Genomic DNA, 23,166 nt, shown 5'->3' on the forward strand with positions numbered 1-23,166 from the left:
TTTCACAAAAATCTAAAAATTGTAAAGTTTAAAAATTTTATTGGCAAAATCCTGGTAAACAGCTGACACCAAAGAAGTCGACAGGACATTATTCTCTGGACTCTCTATTTTCTCTCTGAGTCCTGGTAAGCGGTATGGAAGTCTCATCCCCCTTTTTTGGAATTTAAACCTACGTCAAGTTCTCCTGCATTGGGGAGCTCTTCGCCGAGCCGATAGCTCGAGATCCCGAAAGGACCCCGAACAGATGTCAAGTAACCACCAAAGGAGCAGCATCGTCGTCGTCCTCGCCCACGCATCGTTCTTTACCGTTACTGGTGTGGGCTCGGCTCAGTTCAGTTCCGTTTAGTTCGCCAATCGTACGAGTTCGATTCCCAAATCGCATGGATTTTTTTAACAGCCTGAACTTAGACAGCAGATACTATGGGAATGTGTAAGACGTGGATTAATGTACTGCAACCCATACAAGTGCGCGCTGAAAAGTCGCAATTAAAATTGCATTAAAAATTAAACGAATAGTGTTTGTGTGCGTGTCCGCGATGCGGAAAGTTTCACCCTGCGCCAAATTGGCAAAAGTTAAATGATTAAAAAAACACCAAGTTTGGCGAATTATGTGCAAGTTTTAATTCGTAGGCGAGCACAGTGTTCCGGTAACTTGCAGTGGTGAAAAAACAGCCCCCGAAAAAGGTAGAAACATTGCTGAAAATCAAATCAAAATTTGATTTATCGCTGATTGGTTCCTGGTTGGCTGTTTGGCAGGCCCTTTGAGTCCGCACACAAAAACAAGAACTCCCAGACGACCATGTATATATTTTCCACATAGGTACACTACAATACACATCTGTAGGTATATACATATATTCTGTACGAATCTGTGTAGTATTATGGGCCTAGAGGAGCACTTCCTGCCCTTGTCACAGTTGTTACGTTTTCCCTATGCTGCTTCTCTCCAACTCACACAGACGGTCATCAAAAAGTCAACAAAAACAATATAAATTATGTTCGTGGAGAGGCACAAGGAGCAGGATAATAGAAAGCCTTGACTGCTTTTTAGGTATAATTGAAAATTGAAGAGCGAAAAACGAACGAGCATTAGGTTGGTTAAAAAATTCTGGTTTGAAATATTAACAATATAAAGCATTTTGGTTCAAGAGTAAATTTATATATTTTGTTCATGATATAAGAAAAACATTAATACATAACATTAAAACAATAAATATTGTTTTAGGGGTTTTCGTCGATCAAAGCATAAAAGTCTTAAGATAGATTAATATTTCTATAAAAGATATCATTCCAAAATGTCCTAGTCCTGAAAACCTATGGTGATATTGTTAAAGGCATTCTAAATACATTTTTTACATTTCAAATTTGTCTAGGATACTGTTTGATATTCTGGAAATATGAATATAATAATATAACATGTATAAATATCCATATATCAGCCCCATACAACTAAATAAGTTTTATATTTGTATTTTGTCTTAAAAGTATGTTTTCAACATTTTCAATTAGGTTTGGTCAGAATTTCTCAAAGAAACGACGAATAGTTCGCTTTTGGTAGCATACTTTTACGGGTCAGAGAGTCCGTAACTTTGATTTTGTGGGAATCAAAATCTGTACGGCCCAGCTGACTAGGGACCCAGCGAAAGACAAAGGCCAAACACACCCAGATGTGTCTATATGTAACCGAAAAATTGTAAAACTTTTATTACCTTAGAGCAGGACCCGCTCCGCAGGGAAAACGGAAAGTCCTGAAAAATATTGCACGTATGCACGTGCAAGTGTGCCCGACTCTCTCTCTGTGTGTGTGAGTGTGAGTGTGACTGTTAGTGTGATTGTGATTTGTGTGCGTCTGCGGGTCCTCTTTCGCTGTGTGTAACCTACATTTTAAACGGCATCGGCGACACATAAGAAGCCAAAAGCCGTGGCCCAAACCAAGTGGGCGGCAATCGAGGGGGGGCTTTTCGGCGTATATATGTACGTACGTATGTAAATTTGCCTTTATCAGTGCCTAAAAGTAGAGGAGCCCACACACACACACACGCACACCAGTGCAGTTCTATGTGTCCGCAAAGTCTTATGTACCGCTAGATTCAACGGCACTCTCTGGGGGCAGGCGCGCGGCTCTCTCTAACTTTCTCTTTGAAGAGAGAGCGAGAGAGGGAGAGCCAGCGAGAGCAGAGCTGCGGCGATGCAGAAGTGCAGGATGATGTTTGCGTTCGTTGCTTCCGTTACCGTTACTGTAACACTGCCCCTCTCCCTCCCACCCCCTTGCATGTCCTTGCACACACATATACACACAGGCGCACCAAGACGTGCGTTCATTCACATCGCCGTTGCAAGTGTGTGCACTCTAAAATAAGCTCTTTTAGTTTTAGAGAGTGACAAATAAGTATAGAGTATATATATCTTGAAGTTTGTTAAAAATAGAGATGTAGATATGTTTTGTATCTTGTTAAAAATAGTTTTCTATTTAGATTTAAATCACTCTATTTTTGTGGTTCCTTACTTTTAGAACCCATTTTGAACAGGGTTGAAATGTATCAAATTTTCAAAAAAAAGTAGTATCCGTAGTATAGAAAATCAATCAAAAGCAATATACCTAGTAGATATGATCTATAGAACTATACTGAATCTTTAATAATGGAAAGTTATGTATTTCTATTATTATAATAGAATTAATGTAAAATTGTTCAGTTATATAACTAACAAAAAAATGATAAAAACGATATCAGGAATGACAACAGTAATGATATATAAAAATTCTCCCTCAAAATGTTTTTTTTTCGAGTGTATGCAATGTCCACTAAGCCCCTGTCTATCCCTTTCACCGAGAGGGGCTCTCAATCCCTGCCGCTTGTTATTGGACTTGCATTTCCGCTATTCCGCCTTTCAGCCGGTGGAAATTTATATGCAAAGTGCCGAGGCGGAATTGCATTATGCACATTTTAATGGTTCGCCGAGACATAAAAATATCTCGCACTTACATAAATTGCTCTGCTCTTTGCTAGTTACTCGCTCACTTTCTCCAAGCCTTTTCCCTCTGGCCCTCCAAAAAAAAATCCAACTGCCTTACAACGTGTCTGTAATTACATAAACATTTTGCCCACCGTCAGGTTAGAAATATGCACGTATTTTTGTTTGCCAACTAAATGCCTTGTTAGAGAAATTTTCTTTCGAGTGCGGAAACTTTTAGTTTCCCCGCTCTCTGACGCTCTGAAGGAATGGAAAATAAATTGCCCTCAAGGAAATGCAAATTGTTTTTCAAATTATACATTCCACAAGGAGGAAGTTTATGTCTTTGTTGGGCGTTTAAGATTGTTATCAAAAAGTGAGCAATGGAATATTCTAAAAAAACATTTGATGGATGGGCTAAATATTGCTAGAGATATCAGTTAAGATAGTACATTAATTGAATATCTGATAGAGATAACAAAACTAATTATTTAATTGATAAGTTTTTATTTCAAAATCCATATAGGATTAGCTTGTTCCAGTACATTGACTTAACGCTTTTATGCCTGGAAAGGATTTAAAGGAAAGGAAAGGATTAACCATAAAAAGTAATTTAATATAGAAGTTAAAAAAGTTCCCCTCCCAAATGTTGCGGTTACCCCTCTCCAAATTGCTCTAGAAAAATTATAATTATAATTTTTTGATTCTCAATATATCATCCTCATATGTCTAACACACTTTATTAAAGCCTAAACCAAAGCCTTGTTTAAGAAATCGGCTCTGTGCCAAAGTCTATACATATTTCCAATTCATTTAGCCCCAATCTTTGCTACTTGAAATGTTCGTTGCAAAACATGTAAATGTCAAAAGCAGCAGATACAATCTGACGATCTGCTTCTCAACCATCCCAACCAAACCCATCAACGTCAGCAGCGACACCTACAATCTGCATATATCTGGCACTTGCCATCATCATCATCGTAAGTGCCAACAAGACCAACACCACCCACCGACATCATCCTCATCGTTATCATCCTGAGAGCCAAACACATATTCCATTATAATTCCCGCCGCTACGTCCCACTTCATATCCCACTCCTGGCTATTTTTATGCCATTTCTGCATTGTTCATTGTTTAGCGCACATTATCGCATTTTCCTCTTAAGGCATCAGCCACAGATATTACAGCAGCCATATCCTCCGCCGCCACCTCCATTCTACGTTCTACAATTGTAAATGGTGTTAGCTGGGTAACTCATGGCTACCACGGGGATATACCCTGTAGATCCCGCTTAAAAGATTAAGAAGCTTAAGAAAGCTGGTGAAAGAAAATGGAAAAATTAAATATGTAGATGTGAAAAAAAAATCCACTAGTTCATATGTACCATAGAGAACATTATTTTTAAAGAATTTAGGAAAGGGAAAGGGTTGGTGAAATAAGGAAAAGTTACTCCCTATACTAAGTGAATTATCATTATTTATTTATTGTATATTAATTATAATTTTAATTTTTATTTACCAAAACTACATTGAAGCATGGAGGCTGACATCTTATTTTTAAAATGTTAGTTGATAAGGTTATTAGTTAGCGAAATATATAAAATATAAGTACAGTTCCATAGAATTGTATAATAATAATTTAAGAACTATCCTTTCCTTTTTTAAATGAATAAGTTATAGTTTTAATGATATACATTTTCCATGTTATTATTTACCCCTTTGTGGTTCGCTTGATGTTTTATTTCTGGTGCTATATCAATTCTTGTAGGGATGACCTACGATTCCCGACGAACCCACCATACCCTCTTGATCTTGGTGGGGTGGCAAGGGGGAAACTAAAACGATGATTCAGATTGTTGCCACACTTGGCTCACTAAGCTGCCACAGCGGGTGGCATGCTGGGATACGTGTGGGTGGCTGTGGGATACCCAGATACATATATATATCCACCGCCACCAACACACTGACAGGACGGGTATCTCTCTGGGGCATACAAACACTTGGATGCGGAGTGGCTTTTATGTGCGCCGCAGTGCACTGGATACACGGGATTTCTGTTGGCAATGCCACTGCCAGAATGTCGGCTTTGAAATCGAAAACAAAGGACCCATTGTGGCCGCCGATGGCGGTGTCTGCTCCTCCCTTTTTGTTATCCTTTCGCCATTAAACAATTGTCGCCAGTGCGCATCAGTAATTAAGTGTCCCAGTGCATTTATGTGCACATGTATGGGGGCATAATTACTATTTATAGATGATATTGGCTTACGTCTGAGTGGCAACACAATGGGCCAAGCGCATTAAAATCCAAATGTGAAGCCCTAAAAGTAGGCAGCAAAAAGCAAAGGGGGCTTAAAATCTATGATAATTTTAGCTTTCGGCCAAAAACTTGTCAGTTTTTCTCTGCACTGGGATTTCCTTACTCCTTTGGTATATAAATCTACTTCCTTCAGGTTTTTTTTCTTGGTTTTTGTAAATGATTTATGCCCTAAATTTAAGTTTTAGCTTTATAGGAATCAACATATAAAGTTTCAGTAAAATGTTCTTCTTTTTCACTGGATAAATTAATTTTACTTTGGAATAAAATATTGGTGTACAATATTAGTGTAGGTTTTAGTCTGTAGAACCAAATTGTTTGGTTCGTTATTTTATTAAAGATCTATTGCAGGTATAAATGGCATAGAATTTTGGTAATTCGAGGGCTGTATAAGATATTTTTTAGATGCTGCACGTTTTGTATATATCAGAGTGCAGTGCTTATAATGATCTATGTATTTTTCTTTAAATAAACTTAATCTCTGATGAGAGACAAGTTTTGTTAAATTTTTTTTTGTGTTCAATTTTTACTATACCATATTAACAATATAGTTCGGAATGGAATTATTTTGATTAACCGGAGCGCTTGCGCTTGTTGGTGGCACGATTGGTGTTCTTCTTGGCGGCCACAGGGGAGTTCCTTTTGGCAGCCACAGGTGTTTGCCTCTTGGCTGGCGTGGCAGCTGCTTTCTTCGCAGCGGTGGAGCTGCGTTTTGGAGCCAGAGTGGTGCGCCTGCGCCGTCTGTTCTTTCGAGCTGCGTTTTTCTTCGACTTATTTGCCTTGGAGGAAGTTGATTTTGTGGAACCATCAGTGTCGGAACTGTCATCAGAACTCTCCGATGAGCTAGCTGCAGTGTCATAATCATCTGAATCTTCGTCTGTTTCACTGTCATCCTCTGCTAGACTGGTCTTCGGATTGTCGGTATTGTTTTCACTGTCATCGAAAGATTCGGTAGTATTTTCACTACCGTCATCGTTATAATCGGGATCATTATAATATTCGTCTTCGGCAGCAGTGTCATTAGCACCCGCCACATAGGCAACCAGAATGGCCAGACTCAAAACCAGCAACAGCCTCATTTTAGCGAGAAAGAACAGATATAAACTTCTGAGGTGAAATTACTTAAGCACTGGGTTTTTATAGTCAGAAGAAGTAAGAAAATCTATAAAGCTTTTTTTTAAATTTGTCTTTAATCTATGTACATTGTACAAAGTACATATATGTACGTACAATCCACATGTTTGTTCTTCAATTCGTAATTTTTGTTTTCGTTCTAAGACAAGAACACCTGTGTGTGCTCTTTATCTATGTACATTATTTTTGGGGTTGTTAAAAGTTGGGTTTAAGAAATAAAAAAAGTTAATTGGAATAAAGAAATAATAAGAACGCACTGAAAAAAGAGTCAAGGTTATAGGGCTCAAAATTGCAGCACTTTAGCGTTTCCGTAATAGATCTCCACAAAAAAAATGAGGACGACGTTGGAGTCAAATAATGAATGATAATGATATATGCCACAAAACAAGACTTAATAGAAAAATTTTCTTTGAGAATATGATATTCTGATCCCTGATGCATCGTTTAAATCTTTTTTTTACCAATACATACAACTTTCTTGTAAAACAACCTAATCAATCTGTAATTAAGTAAAACGCACAGTTTTTTTAGGGAATGAAACACATGTTTTTTTATTTTTATAGACTGTAACAAGGAAGAACGCTATAGTCGAGTACCTCGACTATCAGATACCCGTTACTCAGCTAAAGGAAACAAAGGGAAAGTGAGATATGCAAGCAGCAAAGCGAGATTAAAATGCGCCACCTACCGGCAGTAGACGGAGATTAGCGTTATGGGCGTTAGAGTGGGCGTGGCACTCTGCTGAAATAAACTTTCGCTGCGTAAGAAGCTCAGGAATCTGCAAGCATAGCTCTTATAGTTTCCGAGATCTCAGCTTTCATCCGGACGGACGGACAGACGGACAGACGGACATGGCTAGTGATCCTGATCAAGAAAATATATACTTTATGGGGTCGGAAACGCTTCCTTCTGCCTGTTGCATACTTTCCGACGGATCTAGTATGCCCTTTTACTCTACGAGTAACGGGTATAAAAAGACCTCAAATAAATATTAGTATTTGATTAATCCAGAGCGCCTGAGTCTTTTGGCCACAGCATTTGCCCGCTTCTTATTAGCAACAGGTTTTCGCTTCTTAGCCTTCTGTTTTTTATTTTTTTTGGCAGCGTTGGGATTACGACGTTTGGGTTTTGTCTTTTTCTTGCCGTTCTTCTTATTGTTTTTTTTCTTTTTGGCTCCACCTTTCCTCTTTTTTTTGGTTTTTGTAGCAGCAGTTGCTGCTTCCTCATCATAATCAGAATCGCTATCGATATCAGAGCTGCTTTCAGTATCGTCTTCAGCATCTCCATCGTCTACTGCAGTGTCATCTTCGGAGTCATCTGAAGTATCATCTGCATTATCATCTGCAGTATCATCTGCAGTATCATCTGCAGTATCATCTGCAGTATCATCTGCAGTATCATCTGCAATATCATCTAGGGTGTCATTTGCAGTATCATCTGCAGTAGTAGTAGTATCATCATCGTCATCTGCAGCAGTATCAGTTGATTGTACCACTGCCAAGTGGGCTATACATAGAGCCAATGCCAGGACTAATAGAACTTTCATCTTCGTCTTTGGAAGATTTCTAGCCGGTGAAAGCGCATTTCACTGGCTTTTATACTCAAATCAAGAGTAAATATGGAGAAATTAAAAATGCAAATACACAAATGTTTCGTGAGTTTACTTTTTGCCAGCTGTGTATCACTTTTCTTATTTGTTTTAGAATTTTCGGATGGTTTTATGAGTATTTTTTTTTTTTACTAATATTTGGGTGCACAAAACTGTGTCACTAATGCAGAACACTATAATTATAAATTTGTTATAGAATTTTCAAAAGATTTTCTTGGTAAGCTTTTGCTGCCTATCTACTATTTACAGAATTTATATAAAGAAAAGTTGAAGTGCAAGTAGTTGCCCTAAAAAACTTTGGATATATTCCACTTTCATAAAACGCAAACATTTAAAAACGTTTAATGGTTGTAATTATTTGATGTGAAGGCACGCACTGCTCAAATTATTTATGGTTATTTTAGTGTAAGAACAAATTTATATGTTTGACCTTTTTGCGTGCAATTTCAGCCTGGGATAACGAGGGTAGGAAGACCAAGAAGACCCAGATTTGCAAAGTTCGTGCCATAAATCTGCAGTTTGCATGGAATTAATACTCGGCTAGAGGAGGTGGGCGGCCAAAAGGAGGTGCTGCACATGCAACACACATTAGTGGGTCAACCGAAGATGATGACGCTGCTGACCGCAACAGCAATAACAACCAGAAAATTATATAAAATTATCATGCAGGGCAGGCAGCTGGCTAGTTGGCCCCACAACAGCGGCAGGCGGGACAAGGCTAAACATCAGCAGAATCAAAAGCAGAAGCAGAATCAGAAGCAAAAGCACCAGCTAATGGCGACGTATATGTAATATGCGCCATGGCGTATACGTAATGTGCACCCGGGGTTTGGCCAATTTGTCCAAGCGAGCACTAAACCAGTGAGCCAACGGAAACGAGAACGAAAACTGAAACTGAAACTGAAACTGAAACTCTAGCTGCTGCAAACTATAACAAAAAAAAAAAACAAAAAAAAAACTGAAACCGTTAACGACGGCAACGAAACTTCTTGGCCAAATGGCGAAAGTTAGCAAACAATTGCCTATGTGTTGAGAGGACCGCCGGTGCAAGAGAAGCCGGTGCAAAAATGACAAAATGGCGAAGTTAACGTTGCCTTCTCTTCTGCGGCGACTGCAGCTGGTGGCGCTGCAACTGCAATTGCAACAGCAACCGCAACAACAACAGCAACAGCAGCAGCAGCAACAGCAACATCCACACGGCAGCCACTTAATGGCCATGCAACTGGGCCAGGCCGTGCTCCTCTACGGCTGCCTCCTGGTGCTCCACGCCTCCGTATCCGCCTCTGTCCTGGCCACGTCCTCGGACGCGACTGGTGGCCTTCCGGCCCTGGTGAATCTCTCCACCACGTTGGACCTGAATGGATCACCACCGGCCCAGCAGAAGCATGAGCATCTCGAGAGGCGACCGCGGAAGCGGGATGCCGCCAATGTGCCTGAAGATGACGAATATGGCAGCTATCCGGACGACGTCGACGAGTTGGAGGCCTTGCTTAATAATAAGTCAGGTGGGTAGTCTATCAGAAAACCCTATTAAAGACCTTATCATTTTTAAATTCAAACCACTTTTAAATTTCTAAATTTGATATATTTTGTAACAACATTTTTACTGGTTTAACAATATGATATGATATATGTGAAATCATTTTTTTAACACCCGTTTTCCTTTGATACTTGATGGGCTAAAATTATTTTTCATAAAATCTTTATTAGTCTAATCCAATTATGATTTTATACACTAAATTTGTATCTAATTAAGGATCATAAAAAAATTTTTGTTTATGAAGTGATTTTATAAATAATGCGAGGTCTATTTATATCTTTTTTAAGTCTACAAATTTTGTATATATATATAATTTGTTAGCAAAAAAGATTTTAAAATTTAAAGATTATTATTATATAACGAAACTATGTAAAGTTTTCTACCAACTCAAGCTTAAAGCAATTTACAACATACCTTTCGGCAAAATGATATACAAAATAGTTTATTCCATTTTGGAATATCCCCTAGAAACTTTTTTAAGTCTCTGAATTTTAAACTAAGCTTATTAATTAAATTAATTAAATAAGCTTATTATTTTTATTTCTATATATTTAAAATATTTATTTTGTAACCACAAAGGTGGTCTGCATTCTAGAGCAAATCCTTCAAACTACAGCACTCGTCGTTAAGGCAATACAAAAATAACTAGTTTAGTTTTCAAACAAAGTCCAAGTACAACCTTTATACATTTATACTGTATAATTTAACAAAAGCTACAATTAATTTAAGCTTAAACAACAATGTCTGCCAAAACAAATTTATTCCATTTATATCATTTAATTCATGAATAGGAGCATTTACTTTGAAAACTTATCTGTGCACTCCTTTGTATAATCCCATTTCGTAAATGAATATTTGTGGCTGCAGCTGCAAACGCAAATAAATGAAAACTGTGTTGATAATGCACTTGGCACGGGGTCTGCGTTTCGTTAGTTTGCATTGACCTTTGGTCAGTGCGGAGTCCCAAACCGAAAGCCCCAGAGAGCATGATAGCCATAAATTGCATAACATCCACTAGCCACGCGGACTCTTCGTTGTTGTTTAACTTTTATTTTGGGCCACCTGGCACTGCAACATCTGCAGCATTCGCATCCCGACCGAAGGACCATGCAGTATGATTCACCAGCTCATCCATTTTATTTTGGCCATGATGCGGGAATTACAAAATACCACAGCATGGCTGGTGGCATCATCGTATCTAGCCAGTGGCAAAGGAAACTCAATGAGTGTGCCAGCAGATAAAATGGGATTTTAATGGCATTGCATTGAATATTTTGTTTATAATTAAATACATATTTCTTCATGCTGTTGCAAAGATGCGAATCATGTTCAGAGTAATTTGCATGTCGACAGCAAGCTGATTATTATATTCTAATAGCTGTTTATAATGGGACTGCACATAATATTTGAACACCAAATTTATTTATTACCAAGAAATGGTAATTGGAGAAATATATGTGCAAGCAGATAATATTAGATTTGAAAAGGATGGCATTAAATATGTAGAACATGCACATATTTAATGGTACAAATGTGTTCAGCAATTTTCGTGAAAAATATTTAGTGTTTGTAAAATGAGAACACCTTAAAATATCTTTATTTAGTAATTTTAATGAATCAATTAATTATGTGTTTATAAGTGTACTCATTAGTAAATTCCTTAGATATTATATTTAATTCCATATGAATTAACTCGTCAAATTATTAGTAAATTCAATTTACTGTTTCCAATTTATAGGAATTTCTCTCCCTCTTATAGTTGATAGGTAAAAAAACACAACATAACGCTCATTATGTATAAAACTGCAACTAACAATTCTGATTTATCAATGGTTTTTAATTAATAACTTTGTTAGCCCATTTCTAAAGCTCGATAATTTAATGAATTATCCGTTCGGATTTTCTGTTCATTTTAACGGCCTGGCATTCATTTAATTTGCATTCTTTTATACTCGGCTTAATTGTTAATGCAAATTGGCTTTGCGCATTGCAGCTAAGGGGAAATATATCGGAGCACCGTGCAACGAGCTGAAGTGTGACGTCAAGCTGCTGCACGTGTCCTGCGACAAGGAGTCGCAAACCTGCAGCTGCGAACGCAATTACCCCGTGCAGCTCGGACTGATAAAGGGTTGCGCCAAACGTAAGTGGATGCGAAATAACACAATGGATCTCTCTCCTATACTATACATTTATGTAACCCCCCTGGCAGCTAAAAAACTAGGCGATCAGTGTTTCTACGACGAGACATGCATCTACAACGACGAGAACTCCCTTTGTGTTCAGGTGCGGCACAATGCGATGTGCCAATGTGCCAGCGGATTCCATTCCGTTAGCTACGTGAAGCCAACGCGACGCGTCTTTTGCACTCCAGGTAACTTATAACGCCGTATTTTCAATGGTTTCCAGAACGGGATCCGAAAACTGCACTTCTAGATTCCATAACTAGAGTTATTGTATCCCGATTTAGACGTGGGAAATCTCTTAAAGTTTGTTGTTGAATTCTTCAATATTCTACATTAAAATGTAACTTTAAAAATAGGATCAAAATTTTAACATATTTTCATGTTCGAGTTTCCGTATTTCAAATGGTTTTCAGTATAGGAACCAAAAACTGCACTTCTAGTTTTCATAACTTGGGTAATTCAATTCCGATTTAGACGTAAGATACCTCTATGATTTTATGGTTGAATTCTGTAATATTCTACATTTAAATTTTGCTTTTCAAAGAGGGTCAAAATTTTAACCCATTTTCATGATCGATTTTTTGGTATTTCCAATGGTTTTCAGTATAGGAACCCAAAACTGCACTTCTAAGTTCCATAACTTAAGTTATTGCATCCCGATTTTGAAGTGAGATACCTCTATGAATTTGGGTTTTAGTTCTCTAATATTCTACATTAAAATTTTTCTTTTTAGAGAGGGTAAAAATTTTGACACATGTTAAGGTCCAATGTTTCCGTATTTCCAATGATTTTCAATATTGGAACCCAAAACTGCAGTTCTAAATTTCATTACTAGGGTAATTGGATCCCGACTAAGACGTGGGATACCTCTATGAATTTGTGCTTAAATTCTCTAATATTTTGCATTCAAATTGTTCTTTAAAAAGAAGGTCAAAATTTTAGTCAATTTTCGAGTCGATTTTTCCGTAATTCCAATGGCTTTCAGAATGGGACCCCAAAACTGCACTTCTAGATTCCATAACTTGAGTTATTCTATCCCGATTTAGACGTGGGATACCGCTAAAAGTTTGTTGTTGAATCCTCTAATATTCTACACTAAAATATATCTTTAAACAGAGGGTCAAAATTTTAGCCGTTTTTTAGGCTTGAGGTCAAAATTTTAGACTACTTTCATGATCGATTAAATTATATTTTAAATACAAATAATAATAATATAAATATATTATTGCAGATCTCAGCGAACTGAGTTCGGATCTGCCCACTTTGCTGGGCGTATCCACGGGTATAGCCGTACTAGCCGGTCTTATCTGCATGGTGCTGCATCTGTTTAGCAAAACGAAATATCCGCGGCATCGAAATTACGGAGATGCCAGCATTCCGCCGCCAATACTCTTCTCGAGCGATACAGGTGAGCTGGAAAATTCCTAATTAAAGTTCAATAATCATAAGGGAAATGTGATCAATAGAACACCTATTACTATTTGCTGTAGGCATTTTTTTATAATTAGTGCTTATGTGTGCTTTTTTCCCACAAAACACTTTGTTCAATTGAGTTGTTATAAGTATCATAAGAGAGAATCTTTTCTAAAAAGGTTCTTTAGATTTTATATAGTACCAAGATTATTTTCAAATTCCTTAGTCTGTTCAACAAATTTTCCTTAAAATAAGTTTAAGGTTTCTCTAATTCCTCCCATAGGGTCATTGTTTAATGTAATGTTAGCTTTTTCGGAAAAGTCAGTTTCTTAACATCATGTTAGGTTTCATCCGACCTAAAACTCTTAACTTGAGGTAATGTTCTAGAAAAATGTTTTCCTCGTTCACATTTTTAAATTTATCAGTCCATATTCGCCCATGAATTGTAAGATAACAGACTTTATTTTCTGATGGATGACTATCTACAACCTTAACATGACATTGAGAAATCAGCTCTTATTTAACCTGCAAATCTCCTTCTGACCCGTTTACTCATGGATCGATTGCCTTGATTTCAGGGATACCGCTCACCGTTCACTCGGCGCGTCCGTCGTCGCGTTCCAGCATCCGGTCGACGGGATCGATTGGATCCTACGGCAATCGACGTGCCTCGTCCGGCGGACTGGTCGGTGGTGCCGCCGGAGGCGTGGCAGGCGGCGCGGGCGGAGGAGGAGGTGGTGGAGGAGGAGGAGGAGGAGGAGGCGCGTCAGGAAGCGGCTCGAAGGGCATCCTGGTGTCGACGTCTCGAACAGGTGCGGCTAGATCGGCCGCCATATTGCTCATATCGTGTCACATAGCGGCGGTGTCCAAACAGAATTCCCGGGCCTCGTCGCGGCACACATCCGGAGCGGGCTGCAGCCAGCATTCGCGGGACGACCTTGACGATGGTGGTGGCGGAGGCGGAGGTGGGAGTGGGAGCGGTTGCCGCAGCTGCGAGAGCACGCTCTCGATGAACCGCCACCTGCAGAAGCAACTGAACCATCAGCGGCATCTGCTCAGCTTCGAGCTGTCGCCGGCGAGGTCGAGGAATCAGGATAGATTTAGGACATTGTTGGGCATGAATGGCATTGACAATTTTGGGGGCAATGATGATGTGGACGATGAGTGCGGTCCGCATAGCATAGATCCCAGCACCACAACAACAGTCCCTCATGGACATGCCCATGTCCATGTCCATGGCCACAATAGCGATCCGGCTGATCCTGATCCTGGTGGCAATGGCTTTGGCTACGGCTACGGCCATCTTAATGTGGTTGGTGGTGGTTACGGCGATGCCGACACCAATGGCGGCGACTCCAGCGGCGGCTATGCCACTGGCGCCGAGCTGCAACACCTGCAAATTGGCGCACTGCCGACGCCGGCGAGTGAAACGCCACGATTTGCGGTAAATCAACTCAAACATCAGTCATCCAGCATCCATTGTTCGATCGTGTGGTCTGCTCATCCGCATCCCCATCCGCATTCCGTATCGCCATGTCCACCCCAGACAGTTCCACATTACAACAGAAACAAACTCAACTATGTGCTTATCGTATCTGTTCGATCGTTGCATCCTCTCCCGGTTAGAGATACTTTAAAGTCCCTGCTAGTCCTTAGTTTGTATTGTAATTTTTTATTTCTCTAAGTTCCAGATCTTGCAGTCCTTAGTGTACGAACTTTAGATCGTTGAAAAATATTACATTCTGATAAAACTCGCCCAGTTACCAAAAAAGACTAGCCAAAAATGATTATTCATTATTTTAATTTCACCATAATTTTCAGCAAGAACGTTTTTTCTTTATTTTTTATGTTAATGCTCGACTCATGCCAAATTAAATAATACCAAAAAAGTTTAAGTTCATGGGAAATTCATTAAAACTCATTATAATACCAACGTTTAGAGGGGGGAGATGAAAAACTCGCCTCTCCCATTAACATGACCTAATTTAAATACATTTTTTCACCAGAATTTAATCATAAATTTACAACGGTAGAGTGAACAGTCAACCCCGCATAATTATCAGACTCTGTATTACAAACATGTCTCATGAGCCATAATTAAATGTCACAAATTGAGTTACTCATGCAATCTCATATCGTTAATTCAGCTCAGTTTACTTACAGTTGGATACTTATTTTGTGTACATTGGCGTTGGTTATCCCTATTCCCCTGCTTGTCTAATTAGTGTTTAAATTGGCAACTCTGTCTAGTTAAAAACGATAAACTACAAACAAACTTTTGCGTTTTCTTGATGATCGATGTTAAATGTGCTTCCGAGCTCCCTCTGTTTCCAAATACCAAGTTGTTACATTGTTTTACTTTCTCTATCGTTACCCAAGAAACACACACACACACACAAAACACAACGCAACACACGCGCACTAAGCCACAAAATAATTTTATCGAGATTATGATAACACCAATAAATAACTGTGAAGAGAATTAAAGGAATTTATTGTTAAAAGCCACAGATTCTAAGGATGATGACAGATACATTTCGACAAGATGATATTGAAGCAATATGGCGGTGACTATGTTCAAAGAAAATCTTTCCCAACTTACACAAAAAAAAAAACCAAAATAATAATATAGCATAACCGTACACGATTTTCTAGCTAATATATTAAACTATTGCAAATTAAGAAAATTATGCCACACACTCACACGGACACACTACACCCACACACACACACACACAATTGCAATTGCATGCATCCTGCCAGCAGCAAAGGACACTTGTCTGCCGGCAGGATTGTTCACGTCACTCAACCTCCGGCTGACCTTTGCCTGAACTTATTCGGTTGAGTCCCTAAAGTTTCCACACCCTATCGCATACACACTCGAACACACAAACACACACTAATCGATAAACGATATGAAAATTTTCTTCTATATATGTTAATCCCGCAACTTTATATGTGAATGTCCTTCGCTTCCTGCTCTTCTTCAACGTCTTCTACTTTTCTTCCTGTGCGCCTTGAATTTTCAACTTAAGATGACTGCATTTCGAGACAAACAAACTTTTCGTATATAAACTTCTTTCCTATCTGCATTCTTAACCCATAGACTAGTAAGAAGTTCATTGGCAAGTTTTGTGTTTTGTAAATCGACATCTTGCGATTAGACCTAGGAAAATTGGTCTTGTTTGTACCACTCGGCGTATGGGTGACATGGAATCACAAAAATTTAAATATGTTTGAACGCGAAGGAGTAGCAAGATATTCCCCAGAAACTAAAATTCAATTGCTTACTTTAATAAAACAAAGAAAATGCAGTAAATATTACTAAATGTATAAGCTTATTTGATATTGGATTGTTTAACCGATTTAGAAATCAATTACAATAATAAATAGAGGTTCTGTGAGTGATATACATAGAACAATTTTTAGATATCATTTATTGAACTTCTTTTCTAAGTCCTTCAAAGATGATAATGATAATGATAATGAATATTACTAGGATAAAATAAGATAAGAATAATATTATAGGAATATTTTTCGAAATTATAAAATTGATAATAATGATGTTATTGGTATAGTACAAGATAAGAAAAGGGGGATAGCAAATAAATATATTTAGGGATATGTATCTGAATTAGGATCCCATTAGGATTAAATTTCCTTCCGAACTCAACAATACTTCTCTACTTAAGACTCTTCAGCTGCTCGCACTCGCTTAGCTTGCTTTCCAATCGCTTCGGAATGATCTTTCGCTGTGGCTATGCATCTCTGTCTCCTTTCTTACTCATATATATCTTACTACTATCTTTCTCTCCGCCGTTTCTTCTAACCAAAAAACGCTTCGATACTCACTCAGTTTTGATACAGCAACCCCATCCGACAAACCCCATATCGATTAACCTCGCTGACACCTGTATTATGATTGCTTCGTTTATAGGTTCTCGAAGACCAAGTCTAGCGTCGGTGCACAGCACCAGTTCCTCGGTGCGCAGTTACAGCATGATGCGCTTCGAGAAGGAGACGCAACAGAAGGAGATCCGCCAGGAGATGAAGTTGCGACTGGCCCGTTTGCAGCAGCAGCAGCACCTGACGCAGAACAAGCCACAGATTGTCATCGGTGAGGCACTGATGCAACACGGAGCCCTTAGTCGCGTCACCATGGCCACGCCCAGTCCCCTAACGCCCAATTCACTGGACGAGCTGCTGCCGTCGCTGGATGAAAATCAGGAGGTGAGTTATGAAACCCTTGAAACAATGGTGTTCCTGAATAAAAATGATACTAGAGACAGAGATTACAAATTTGTTTCATTTGAAAATTTTACAAATTCAAATTTTCCTAAAGAATTCGCGGCATACAAATTACAAAAATTGGCATATGACCGAATGCTGAAGAATTCGCGGATTAAGTTTGATCGTTTTGATATTGATGTGGCTTGATAAAAAAATATGTATGTATTACAAGATTTTCTTCCACCACACTCAACCTTTATCCACAGTATCCTCCCAGACTGGAGACGACGCTGAAGCAGTTCATACAGCCTCAGGTTGGAGGAGCAGGTTCCTCCGGAGCTGGAGCCGCATTGAGAGCAGCTGCTTCCCAATCATCCCCGGGCAGTTCGAATGGTTATCACGGCCCCTGCAGCTCTTCGACTGAGGCCCTCTAAAGTTAGTTCGTGCATAAGTAGGCCCAAGTTTAAAATTAGCTCGTAAGTAATCAATGATCTATCATCTAATTTGCGTAGTAGGCAAGGAGTTGCGTTATGAGACCGTTGCTAATTAAATTGAATTCAAATTGAACGTCAAACGTGTTGTAGTCAGCTTAGATTATGTGTAACATAGTAAGTAAACCAACTAGGTTAAGTTTAGAACTAATACCAGGTCATAAGCGAGTTCTCAAATTAGACAGCCTTAGTGTGTATCATAAAACGTAGGAGCTAATCGAAACATTTTGTACGTGTGTGTATATTGTCATACAATTTTTTGTAGAAGTTATACAAGCGAAAACCAGCTGTTGAGAAAAGGCAAGGCCAGGCCAAGAAATGGTAGAGCCCGATTAGAAAGCTACTGAAGAATTGATATACCACTAGGCTTTTCACTTATGTAGATCGACATGAATTGATTAGCTTAAATTAGTCTAGTGTTTATCGTTAGTGTGAGATAGTACTGATAAAATATACGCAAGATGAATTTATACAAAATCGGTTTATACAACAGTAGATTCTTGTACATTGTACTCACGATGATAACTATATCGGAATATGCCAGATTGTTCTAGCTAAATCAATAATTATGTTAAGCCATCGTCACGAAATAAATCAAAAGTGTTAATAGAGAAAAGTAAGTCGGTTTAAGTGAGGGAAGAGATACTTATTTCGTTCTTTGTAGAAATAGGAATCTTTAACGCACATTCCGATCGCTGGAAGTGCTAGGTCAATTTTAGTTTACGACTTACGAATTTTTCTACAGAGGCGTTTCAAGTGAATACAATAATCGAAAATGTGTAGATCAAATGTACATTACTTACTCGATGGCAATATTATTTAATATTTGATACCAAGGTTGTTGACTGTAGTTGATGTTCTCTACATCGTTTGGTTCCATGATTTATCGTATCCTATCTATAGATCCGTTCTCAATAGTACGAAATACAGCAGCTATAAAAAAATCGTTAAATATACACCTATACAAGCGTATACCTAAGTGTATGCAAATTTGTACTTAACTATGCTATACATACGATGAGTAGACACATATCTGGAGTTCAGTGTTGGTTGATGTTGGGAGTATAAATAAATGGAATTTTGTGTTTTCAACAACTAATGGATGTTTACTTTTTCAGACTGTTACGGATTTGTTTAATAAATAAAGTGATAGCCTTACATATATAGATTTTTAATGGATGCCAAAGTTAGCTCAGATGTTTTAACCATGTACTATCATTCTTTATCAACATTGTCTCTTAACTCCAAGATCTTAGAACGTAGAACTTCTAGACGTTTGCGGATGTAGTCATATTCTTGGAAAAAATTTAAAGATACTATACGATTTATGATACGATAAATTTATTTGAGCTAAAAAGGATTGTAATAATTGGCCTAATTTGGATAAGGTTTTTCGAGCTTCTTGGGATAACAAACAATTTTGAAATCAACGAACAAGAATCCTTTAATCCACCTCCTCGATGGTGGGACCAGAGCCGCCAGTTGCCCCCGAACTGGAGCCTCCGGTGGGAGGCGGAGGTGGAGCCATTCCAGAGCCTTGATACAGTCTCGTGATGATCGGGCTGCAAATCCTCTCCAGCTCCTGCTGCTTGTGCTCAAACTCCTGCCTTTCGGCCAATTGATTGGCATCCAGCCAGGTGATTGTCTCACTGGAGCGCTGCTGAATGGTCTCCCGATCCGCAGGACTGAACCGGCTGCTCAGCTGCTCATCATCCAGGGTGGAGCGCAGTTGGAAGCAGTAGGATTCTAGCTGGTTCTTGGCATTGATCCGGTCACGCTGCTGCTCATCCGCCTGGCGATAAGACTCCGCATCGTTGACCATCCGCTCGATGTCCTCCTTGGAGAGACGACCCTTGTCGTTGGTGATGGTGATGCGATTCTCCTTGCCTGTTGACTTCTCCAGCGCAGTCACATTGAGTATGCCATTTGCGTCAATGTCAAAGGTCACCTCCACCTGGGGCACACCACGTGGTGCGGGCGGAATGGCCGACAGCTCGAATTTACCAAGGCTGTTGTTATCCCGCGTCATGGCCCGCTCACCTTCGAACACCTGGATAAGCACACCTGGCTGGTTATCCGCATAGGTGGTGAAGATCTGCGTCTGCTTGGTGGGTATGGTGGTGTTCCTTTTGATCAGCGTGGTCATAACTCCGCCAGCGGTCTCAATGCCTAAGGACAGAGGAGTGACATCCAGCAGGAGGAGATCCTGCACAGCCTCCGACTTGTCGCCATGGAGGATGGCTGCCTGCACGGCTGCTCCATAGGCCACCGCCTCATCGGGATTTATGGACTTGTTCAGCTCCTTGCCGTTGAAAAAGTCCTGCAGTAGGCGCTGCACCTTGGGTATCCTGGTGGAGCCACCTACCAAGACGATGTCGTGAATCTGTCCCTTGTCCATCTTGGCATCTCGCAGTGCTTTGGCCACCGGCTCCATGGTACCTCGGAACAGATCTCCGTTCAGCTCCTCAAAGCGAGCCCTTGTTACCGAGGTATAGAAGTCAACGCCCTCGAACAGGGAATCGATCTCGATGCTGGCCTGAGTGGAGGAGGACAGAGTTCTCTTGGCCCTTTCGCATGCGGTGCGAAGGCGTCTCAATGCCCGCTTGTTCTGGCCCAGATCCCGCTTGTGCTTGCGCTGGAACTCCTGGACGAAGTGGTTCACCAGGCGGTTATCAAAATCCTCGCCGCCCAGATGAGTGTCCCCGGCGGTGGCCTTCACCTCAAAGATGCCATCCTCAATGGTCAGCACGGATACATCGAATGTGCCGCCGCCAAGGTCAAATATCAGGACATTCCGCTCGCTGGTGCCCTGCTTATCCAATCCATAGGCAATGGCCGCCGCCGTGGGCTCGTTAATGATGCGAAGGACATTCAATCCTGCAATGGCTCCAGCATCCTTGGTGGCCTGGCGCTGGGAGTCATTGAAATAGGCCGGAACAGTGACCACCGCATCCGTGACAGAGCCACCCAAATAGGCCTCGGCCGTCTCACGCATCTTGGTCAAGACCATCGAGGACACCTCCTCCGGATAGAAGCTCTTACGCTCGCCCTTGTACTCCACCCGGATCCGGGGCTTTCCGTTCTCGGCGACCACCTCGAAGGGCCAGTGCTTCATGTCCGACTGGACGGTGGCATCGTCGAACCGGCGACCAATCAGCCGCTTGGCATCTGCAAGTCAGAATCACTCGGTCAGAATCCAATAAAACAACATCAGCGCACTTGGACAACAGATTCGCTTTATTAGCTAACATTTAAGGGGTTGGTAGGGTAGAGGATAATTGGATTTGTATTGTGTGTCTGGGCAGTTCTAGGCTTTCTAGGCGGATTTCTATGCGGACCCTGAGACTGAAATGAAAGTACAAAAAAGAGAAGAAAGAAGACTTGCATTAGATCTGCTCAGCAAATCTCTGGGATGGGAACATGGAAATATGTGCAGAAAGGACTGAAAACTGATGCTGGATAACTATTTACACAGATTTTGGCATCCCTTGTTATTGAGGAGGAGTTTTGAAGATTAACTATGTTATACGGATTAGTTTCTTCTAGCTATACCCTCAAAGATTCTCGGTGGATTTAAAAATCGAATGAAGATTTTACAGTACTTGAAGTATTAGCTGTTTGGTGTCATATCTAGAATAAATATTGAAATTTCTAAGATACCATGATTTAAAATCAGTTTAGAATAAAAGAAAAGCAAAGCTTAAAAGACTGTGTTTATAAGTTATTCTATAACTTTCTAAAACTATAAGATCATGATATTTTTTGTAAAATATTCTGAATTAATGCAATCATATTTTAGATTGCAAAATTATCTAAGTCCCGGTATTCCTTATTTATGATCTATTTTTTTTTATTTTCATAGCTTTTTATATCTTTTTAATAGATTTTCAGAAGTCATAATATAGAAAAATCTGCGACATTCCGCAGCCAGCATGAAAACTATTTATGCGAAAGCAAACGCTTCTGACAATCCATAACAACTTGCACTGAGACTTATTTTCATTATTTCTGCCGACACAAATGATGCCAATAAGCATGGCAACAATTTTTGTTGGCACGAACCAAACAAACTTGGATGCCATTGGGAGGATGGGGAGCCGCATCATAGACCGCGCCCCGGGAGGCGGGAAAAAGAGGCCGAAAGAACTGACACAACAAGTGGAGGTGTCATTAGACCAAATTGGGGGAATGGGGGAAAGCCTGAGGGGGTGGATGTCGACTCAAGTGGGAGGGAAGATTCTCTCGCAATGGGAGGAAAATTGCTCGACCGCAAATGGGACTGCATTTTGGCGCCAGCGAGTGAGAATTTTCTTAAAATAAACCCCAAAGCGAGATAATAAACAAAATGTGCGCACAGTTCATTCATGAAAATGTTGCAAGTAATTAGACTAGATCTTCGGCAAATCCCAGGCAAAGATTGCAAGATCTGTGGCAAGGACATGGCAGATGAGACTCACCGAAGATCGTGTTGTTGGGATTCATGGCCACCTGGTTCTTGGCCGCATCGCCGATCAGACGCTCCGACTCCGTGAAAGCCACATAGCTGGGCGTGGTGCGATTGCCCTGGTCGTTGGCGATGATCTCCACCTTGCCATGCTGAAAGACGCCGACACACGAGTACGTGGTACCAAGATCAATGCCAACCGCTGGTAATTTGGGCATCTCGGCTGTGGCTTTAATTAGACCCCACCACCACGTCAAGGTCCCGCAGAGAGAGATCGAGAACGAGGCGAAACGAATCGGATTCGGAATCGAAAATGAAATTAAAATCACAGTCTCCCCCTTTTTCTTTTTTTTTGTTCTGATTACACAACGGAGTGTATCCTCACCCAAGTTCCCCGGGCAGTCAGCGCTTATCCTTTAGAAGGCGAAACGATATAGATACAGGGAGATGATCAGGAACAGCAGCACGAAGGTCAAGACTCGGAAGAATTCGAGCGCCTTCTCTCTTTGCAGCTCCACAGCGTCTTCCGTTTATCCTCACGTTGCCACAATGAAATCCAATTTGATCCTTACTCCCGACCTCGTCTTCAAGGGGGTTTTCTTGGGATATCTCTAACTATATCGATCTCTGAGAAATTGCAAGATGCACGCGCCACGAATGCCACCAGACAACTGGCGGGCCGAGTGTTGCGACAACCGATCCCTTGCCAAAATCGTTCGATTATCGACCATGCTCATGCTCTGCAACATAACATCGGTATTATTCGGTTCTGGGATGGATTAAGTTGTCTCACCTGGCAGTATGTTGTCCTACATCTAGTAATAATAACCGAATCTGATCTATGCTGGGGAGATTT

At 40.2% G+C, this 23,166-nt stretch overlaps 4 protein-coding genes across 8 annotated transcripts; 1 reads left to right on the top strand and 3 right to left on the bottom strand.

The window, feature by feature from the left end:
* The first annotated feature begins 238 nt into the window (after positions 1-238).
* LOC119555400 lies at positions 239-18,958 on the top strand. 4 transcript variants are annotated; one of them, XM_037866754.1, is made up of 8 exons: positions 243-684; positions 8,460-9,514; positions 11,543-11,689; positions 11,759-11,920; positions 12,964-13,140; positions 13,724-13,957; positions 17,083-17,375; positions 17,642-18,958. In XM_037866754.1, exons 2-8 carry the CDS (start codon positions 9,085-9,087, stop codon positions 17,807-17,809), a joined length of 1,611 nt encoding a protein of 536 aa, XP_037722682.1. In that variant the 5' UTR covers positions 243-684; positions 8,460-9,084; the 3' UTR covers positions 17,810-18,958. The 4 variants fall into 4 exon arrangements, with proteins under 4 accessions (XP_037722679.1, XP_037722681.1, XP_037722682.1 ...); XM_037866753.1 differs by lacking the exon at positions 17,642-18,958 and having other exon boundaries at positions 240-684; positions 13,724-14,589; positions 17,083-17,246; XM_037866751.1 differs by lacking the exon at positions 17,642-18,958 and having other exon boundaries at positions 239-684; positions 13,724-17,217.
* On the bottom strand, positions 5,839-6,345 carry LOC119552528 (clumping factor B-like). The gene has a single exon (XM_037862146.1). It carries the CDS (start codon positions 6,343-6,345, stop codon positions 5,839-5,841), a length of 507 nt encoding a protein of 168 aa, XP_037718074.1.
* Positions 7,339-8,811, bottom strand: LOC119552529. Its single transcript, XM_037862147.1, has 3 exons — positions 8,792-8,811; positions 7,860-7,965; positions 7,339-7,550 (listed from the first exon to the last, which is right to left on the bottom strand). Exons 1-3 carry the CDS (start codon positions 8,809-8,811, stop codon positions 7,392-7,394), a joined length of 285 nt encoding a protein of 94 aa, XP_037718075.1. The 3' UTR covers positions 7,339-7,391.
* A 227-nt stretch (positions 18,959-19,185) lies between the features above and the next one.
* Positions 19,186-22,991, bottom strand: LOC119555401 (heat shock 70 kDa protein cognate 1). 2 transcript variants are annotated; one of them, XM_037866756.1, is made up of 3 exons: positions 22,696-22,991; positions 22,324-22,533; positions 19,186-21,034 (listed from the first exon to the last, which is right to left on the bottom strand). In XM_037866756.1, the coding sequence occupies exons 2-3, from the start codon at positions 22,526-22,528 to the stop codon at positions 19,311-19,313; spliced, it is 1,929 nt and encodes a 642-aa protein (XP_037722684.1). In that variant the 5' UTR covers positions 22,529-22,533; positions 22,696-22,991; the 3' UTR covers positions 19,186-19,310. The 2 variants fall into 2 exon arrangements, with proteins under 2 accessions (XP_037722684.1, XP_037722683.1); XM_037866755.1 differs by having other exon boundaries at positions 22,324-22,539.
* Between the last annotated feature and the right edge of the window lie 175 nt (positions 22,992-23,166).

The sequence above is a fragment of the Drosophila subpulchrella genome, chromosome 3L (genome assembly GCF_014743375.2).
Source record: "Drosophila subpulchrella strain 33 F10 #4 breed RU33 chromosome 3L, RU_Dsub_v1.1 Primary Assembly, whole genome shotgun sequence".
In the NCBI taxonomy this organism is placed as follows: Eukaryota; Metazoa; Arthropoda; class Insecta; order Diptera; family Drosophilidae; genus Drosophila; species Drosophila subpulchrella.